The following is a 7,500-nucleotide window of genomic DNA, read 5'->3' on the forward strand; positions in this document are numbered from 1 at the left end:
GCAGATCACGGAGACTACACTGCTGGTGGTACCATATAAACAGAAAATAAATAAATGAGGACGAAAGACGCTCTGGCGCGTCCAAACAATGTTTGACAAAACTCAAAAAGCGATATTACACATTTTCATTTCAGACATTTATTGACTAGTTTAATAATATGTAACTTCAAGCACTGAAACACACACACAGACACACACAGAAACACACGCACACACACACACAGAAACACACACACACACACACAGAAACACACACACACACAGACACAGACACACACATATATACAACACATACACACACACACACACACACACACACACACACACACACACACACACACACACACATATATACAACACACACACACACACACACACACACACACACACACACACACACACAGAAACACAGACAGACACACACAGACAGACACACACACACACACAGACACACACACACACACACACACACACACACACACACACACACACAGAAACACACACAGAAACACAGACAGACACACACACACACACAGAAACACACACACACACACGCACACACACACACAGAAACACACACACACACAGAAACACACACGCACACACAGACAGACACACACACACACACAGAAACACACACACACACACGCACACACACACACAGAAACACACACAGACAGACAGACAGAGACATGCACACACGCGCGCGTGCACACACACAGACACACACACACAGAAACACACACAGAAACAGACACACACACACAGAAACACACATATATATATATATATATACATAAAGTCAGACACACACACACACTCACACACACACTCACACACACTCACTCTGAGTAAATGTCCTCCGTTAACCCACCGCTGTGTCTGCTGCTGTTTCAGGGAGGTGGTGGTTAAAGGGGAGCTACCTCACCCGTTCGCCCTCACCCTGTACGAGGACACTCTGTTCTGGACCGACTGGAACACCCACTCCATCCACTCCTGCAGGAAAGAGACCGGCGCCGAGCAACGCGTCGTCCACTCGGACATCTTCTCGCCCATGGACATCCACGTCTTCAGCGCCAAGAGACAAAACATCCGTGAGTCCAAACCGTCCCCTCAGAGTCCTGAAAAACCAGAAACTGCTCTGAGGTCGCTAGCGCTAAACCCACCAGACTCCATTTAAAAAAACAGTACTTTTAGCGTGTATAGAGCCAACATATTTTCACATGTAAATCTGTTAACTATGTGTTTATTTCAACCAAAACTACAGTTGTGATGGTTGGTTAAAGTGGAAAGACGACCCAAAACAGCTTTTCATAGTTTTATTTTGTTTCTGTCGACTTTGAATGAAGTGTGTTTTACGATGCTAGAATTACTGTTTATTTACATGGAGTCTGGTGGGTTTAGCGAACACAATTTCGCGGATGTTTTTATGTTTGAAAAAAGGATCTTACCCTTCAACAGAGAGGTCGACCTCCTTAGAAATCCTTTCATAATGTTGTCAGACACTTAGAATATTAATCTGAGTCTGTCAGCGGCAAAACGAGCTCTTTTGTGAAGGTAAATACAAGCTGAACAATTGACCCATTAACTCACATAGTAGCTTGTTTTGCTGACTGCAGCGATCTCTCTTAATACTGGACCAATGTCACAGAACACAGAACACAGAACACAGAACACACAGGAACATAGGGTTCCCCTTTTAAGTGTCAACAAATAACGACATTTTGCAGACTGACTGTAATAAATATGGGGAGAGATGAGGGGGGATTTCAGAACGGCCGATTGCTCGGCCTGTGGTATCACTGCTGTAGCTTTCTCCAGAACCATTGTACACACACACACACACACACAGAGAGACACACACACACACACACACACACACACACACAGAGAGACACACACACACACACACACACACACACACACACACACACACACAGAGACACACACAGAGACACACAGACAGACACACACACACACACACACACACACACGTTCCCCTATTTTTTTGGTATATGTCACACAGTATAGGTAATGTGTGTAGATGACTTTAACCTTTGTGTGTCTTTCTCTGTGTGTGTGTGTGTGTGTGTGTGTGTGTGTGTGTGTGTCTCTCTGTGTGTGTGTGTGTGTGTGTGTGTGTGTGTCTCTGTGTGTGTGTGTGTGTGTGTGTGTGTGTGTCTCTCTGTGTGTGTGTGTGTGTGTGTGTGTGTGTGTGCTCTGCTGTGTGTGTGTGTCTCTCTGTGTGTGTGTCTCTGTGTGTGTGTGTGTCTCTCTGCTGTGTGTGTGTCTCTCTGTGTGTGTGTGTCTCTCTGTGTGTGTGTCTCTGTGTGTGTGTGTGTCTGTGTGTGTGTGTGTGTGTGTGTGTGTCTTTCTGTGTGTGTGTGTGTGTGTGTGTGTGTGTGTCTCTCTGTGTGTGTCTCTCTCTGTGTGTGTGTGTGTGTGTGTGTCTCTCTCTGTGTGTGTGTCTCTTTCTGTGTGTGTGTCTCTGTGTGTGTGTGTGTGTGTGTGTGTGTGTGTGTGTGCAGTGGCCAGCACTCTGTGCTCGGTGAAGAATGGAGGCTGTTCCCACCTCTGCCTCCTCTCTCCGGTGAAGCCTTTCTTTCAGTGCGCCTGTCCCACGGGAGTCCAGCTGCTGGAGGACGGAAAGACCTGCAGAGACGGTGAGCGCCAACGTCCTCTTCATCTTATTTTAGCGTATCAGGGTTCAACAATCGCAGCCGTTCAGGTCAACGCTTGATATTCCACCAGCCGCCGGTACGTGCCAGCTGAGGTTGGGCATCGCTTGGATCTTTACGATTGCGATGCCGGTCAGGTACTTTTAAAACGATTCTGATTCCTAAACTGATTCTTGAAAAATGACATCAAAGAAAGGCTCTTTTATAGAGAAAATGATTTAGATTTAACAATATATTAGCTTTATAAAGTACTTAAATATATAATAAGTAAACCTAACACACAACTACAGTAAGTTTAGGCATTTTAAATGCACTAAAAGCTACACCACAGATCCTGAGTGTGTGTGTGTGTGTGTGAGTGACTGTGTGTGTGTGTGTGAGTGACTGTGTGTGTGTGAGTGACTGTGAGTGACTGTGTGTGTGTGATTGTGAGTGAGAGAGTGTGTGTGTGTGTGTGAGAGAGTGTGTGTCTTTGTGTGTGTGTGTGTGTGTGTGTCTTTCTGTGTGTGTGTGTGTGTGTGTGTCTTTCTGTGTGTGTGTGTGTGTGTCTGTCTCTGTGTGTGTGTGTGTGTGTGTGTGTGTGTGTGTGTGTGTGTGTGAGTGAGAGTGTGTGACTTTCTGTGTGTGTGTGAGAGAGAGAGAGAGAGAGTGTGTGAGAGAGAGTGTGTGTGTCTTTCTGTGTGTGTGAGTGAGAGTGTGTGTGACTTTCTGTGTGTGTGTGAGAGAGAGAGAGAGAGAGTGTGTGAGAGAGTGTGTGTGAGAGAGAGAGAGAGTGTGTGTGTGTGTGTGAGAGAGTGTGTGTCTTTCTGTGTGTGTGTGTGTGTCTCAAAATAAGAGTTAACTTGCTAAATGTGTTTACTCTCCTTTCCTGAAGTTTTTGTCGTTATTAATATTATCTTTAACCTTTCTTGACTATATACCCCCCCCCCCCCCCCCCAGCATTGGCCTACACTGTGTTAATAAAGTTTAGTGTTGTGCGTGACCTCTGACCCTCTGTGCCCCCCCCCCCTCCCCAGGTGCGACCCAGATGCTGCTGTTGGCGAGGCGGACTGACCTGCGGCGCATCTCTCTGGACACGCCCGACTTCACGGACATCATCCTGCAGGTGGAGGACATTCGCCACGCCATCGCTGTGGACTACGACCCCGTGGACGGCCACGTGTACTGGACGGACGACGACGTGAAGGCCATCCGACGCTCGCGACTAGACGGCAGTGACGCCCAGTTCGTGGTCACGTCGCAGGTCAACCACCCGGACGGCATCGCTGTGGACTGGGTCGCCCGGAACCTGTACTGGACCGACACCGGGACCGACCGCATCGAGGTCACCCGCCTCAACGGCACCATGCGCAAGATCCTGATCTCGGAAGACCTGGACGAGCCCCGCGCCATCGTACTGGACCCAGTCGCTGGGTGAGTCCACCAATCACACGTCTGATTAGAAGACAGACAGACCAATCCACAGCGCTGTTGAGGAAGGTCTGGCTAGTCAGCAGTTCCCTGTCTGTCTCGACTTCTGACTCTCTGTCTGTCTCTCTCTCTGACTCTGTCTGTCTGTCTCTCTCTCTCTCTGTCTGTCTTTCTCTGTCTCTCTCTCTGACTCTGTCTGTCTGACTCTCTGTCTGTCTCTGTCTGTCTCTCTCTCACTCTGTCTGTCTGTCTCTCTTTCTCCCTGTCTGTCTCTCTGCCTGTCTGTCTCTCTGTCTCCCTATTTGACTCCCTGTCTGTCTCTCTCTCTCCCTGCCTGTCTCCCTGCCTGTCTCCCTGCCTGCCTGCCTGACTCCCTGCCTGTCTCTCTGCCTGTCTCTCTGCCTGTCTCTCTGCCTGTCTCTCTGCCTGTCTCTCTGCCTGTCTCCCTGCCTGTCTCTCTGCCTGTCTCCCTGCCTGTCTCCCTGCCTGTCTACCTGTCTGACTCCCTGTCTGACTCCCTGCCTGTCTCTCTGCCTGACTCCCTGTCTGACTCCCTGCTTGTCTCCCTGCATGACTCCCTGCCTGTCTCTCTGCCTGACTCCCTGTCTGTCTCTCTGTCTGTGTTTCAGCTACATGTACTGGACGGACTGGGGCGAGGTGCCAAAGATTGAGCGGGCTGACCTGGACGGGATGGAGCGCCTGGTGATGGTCAACACGTCGCTGGGATGGCCCAACGGTCTCGCCCTCGACTACGACGAACGCAAACTCTACTGGGGCGACGCCAAGACGGACAAGATCGAGGTCCGTCTCCTAGCTCATCTTATCTTCTGTTGTCACAGCAACTGTTGGGCTCTACGGCAACGCTGCCATCAGTCTGGGACTCAGGGTCCTCGTAAAAAAATAAAAAGTGACATCAAAAAAACCCAAAAAGTTAGCCTGACCAGCCAGACCCACATCCAGATGTTGGGTCTGGGTCTGATCCACATCCAGATGTTGGGTCTGGGAACTCCCCATTGGCTGGGCTCAATCTGAGGGGCGGGACAAACGGTTATCTTTCAAATTCCCTCTGCACGCAATAGGATAGCCAATCAACGCTAGTTGCTCTGATTGGTTGTACAAAGAACAGTGACAAACAACAAGAAAAGTGACAAAAATGTCGAGGAAAGCCACAGAAGTGTTGAAAAATAAGACCAAAACTTGATAAAGGTTTTTTATTTAAAATTTTGACTCAGAAAGGAGGTTAGACTTTAGACTCTGAACACATCTTCCTTTTTTAAGAATGACTTCATGGCCGTTCTTTGTTCTTTTCTCAAAGAAACTCCAAGTCTTCCAGAGACGCTGTTCACCAGCAGCAGCAGCAGCCATAAGCCCCGCCCACCCACTCTACACACGATGTGATTGGCCTGACTAGAGTTTGGTTTTTCCAGCTCGACGACCCTGCTGCAGATTACATTTGCTGCCACTAGGGGGCGTCTAGAACTAAAAACGTCTAAAACTACTTTTGAACATACCATACCTGCGAAAATCGCCGTTTTGAATGGGAAAATGTCATCCGCGTGAATCGTGTAGATCCGAATAGCAACGTGGATTTCGGTGCCTTATTTAGGTGTCTCTTAAATGCCTGCGCTTCTCTCTGATTCTCCGAAAACGGACGTTAGAGGGAACTGAAACATCGCCGCACGGGACGCTAGTTAACGCTACACTTAGCAGCAGGTAACGTTAGCCTACTGTTAGCTAGTCAACACTACACCTGACAGCAGCTAACGTTAGCCTACCGGTAGCTAGTCAACACTACACTTAGCAGCAGCTAACGTTAGCCTACCAGTAGCTAGTCAACACTACACTTAGCAGCAGCTAACGTTAGCCTACTGTTAGCTAGTCAACACTACACTTAGCAGTAGCTAACGTTAGCCTACCGTTAGCTAGTCAACACTACACCTGACAGTAGCTAACGTTAGCCTACCGGTAGCTAGTCAACACTACACTTAGCAGCAGGTAACGTTAGCCTACTGTTAGCTAGTCAACACTACACTTAGCAGCAGGTAACGTTAGCCTACTGTTAGCTAGTCAACACTACACTTAGCAGCAGCTAACGTTAGCCTACCAGTAGCTAGTCAACACTACACTTAGCAGCAGGTAACGTTAGCCTACTGTTAGCTAGTCAACACTACACTTAGCAGCAGGTAACGTTAGCCTACTGTTAGCTAGTCAACACTACACTTAGCAGCAGCTAACGTTAGCCTACCATTAGCTAGTCAACACTACACTTAGCAGCAGCTAAATTTAGCCTACCGTTAGCTAGTCAACACTACACTTAGCAGCAGGTAACGTTAGCCTACCGGTAGCTAGTCAACACTACACTTAGCAGCAGCTAACGTTAGCCTACCAGTAGCTAGTCAACACTACACTTAGCAGCAGGTAACGTTAGCCTACTGTTAGCTAGTCAACACTACACTAAGCAGCAGGTAACGTTAGCCTACCGGTAGCTAGTCAACACTACACTTAGCAGCAGCTAAATTTAGCCTACCGTTAGCTAGTCAACACTACACTTAGCAGCAGCTAACATTAGCCTACCGTTAGCTAGCAGCTGGAGTAAACACAGTTAAAAGGCTGACAGCTAAACGGTGTAAAGTGTGTCTGTATTCACTGGAGAGGACTGTAACACCAGACTGTAGCTGCCGCTGTCTGGAAAACAGACTCAGCCTCGCCAGCCTCGTGCTGCATTCAAAGTTATTGTAAAATACCGGTGAAATAAGTTATTGTTATAAGTTATTGTTATGTATGTATTTCATTTTGACCCTGTGGCCCTTCCTAGAACATAGCGTTCCTAGAACATATCGTTCCTAGAACATATCGTTCCTAGAACATAACGTTCCTAGAACATAGCGTTCCTAGAACACATCGTTCCTAGAACATATCGTTCCTAGAACACAGCGTTCCTAGAACACAGCGGTCCTAGAACACAACGGTCCTAGAACATATCGCTAGAACATATCGTTCCTAGAACATAACGTTCCTAGAACATATCGTTCGCTAGAACACAACGTTCTAGAACATATCGTGAACACAACGCTCCTAGGACACAACGTTCCTGAGAACACATATCGCTCCTAGCACATACTCGCTTCCTAGAACATATCGCTCCTAGAACACAACGTTCCTAGAACATATCGTTCCTAGCACATATCGTTCCTAGAACACAACGTTCCTAGAACACAACGTTCCTAGAACACAACGTTCCTAGAACACAACGTTCCTAGGACACAACGGTCCTAGCACATAACGTTCCTAGACATATCATTCCTAGCACATATCGTTTGGGTGGGAGAGTAGTTAGTAGAACTGTTTAGAAGTGGACTGTTCGTAGAACTACGTTCCTAGAACTACGTTCCTGGGACTACTGGGTCAGAAA

General features: G+C 47.8%; 1 protein-coding gene across 1 annotated transcript in view; it reads left to right on the forward strand.

Annotated features, from left to right (window-relative positions):
- lrp6 (low density lipoprotein receptor-related protein 6) overlaps positions 1-7,500 on the forward strand; it is a 59,880-nt gene that overhangs the window by 23,490 nt on the left and 28,890 nt on the right. Inside the window, exons 4-7 of the mRNA XM_078272879.1 lie at positions 898-1,094; positions 2,529-2,663; positions 3,695-4,091; positions 4,718-4,889. Coding sequence (XP_078129005.1) covers positions 898-1,094; positions 2,529-2,663; positions 3,695-4,091; positions 4,718-4,889 — 901 coding nt within the window. The remainder of the gene's footprint in view (positions 1-897; positions 1,095-2,528; positions 2,664-3,694; positions 4,092-4,717; positions 4,890-7,500) is intronic.

Source organism: Sander vitreus, chromosome 17 (genome assembly GCF_031162955.1).
Source record: "Sander vitreus isolate 19-12246 chromosome 17, sanVit1, whole genome shotgun sequence".
Classification (NCBI taxonomy): domain Eukaryota; kingdom Metazoa; phylum Chordata; class Actinopteri; order Perciformes; family Percidae; genus Sander; species Sander vitreus.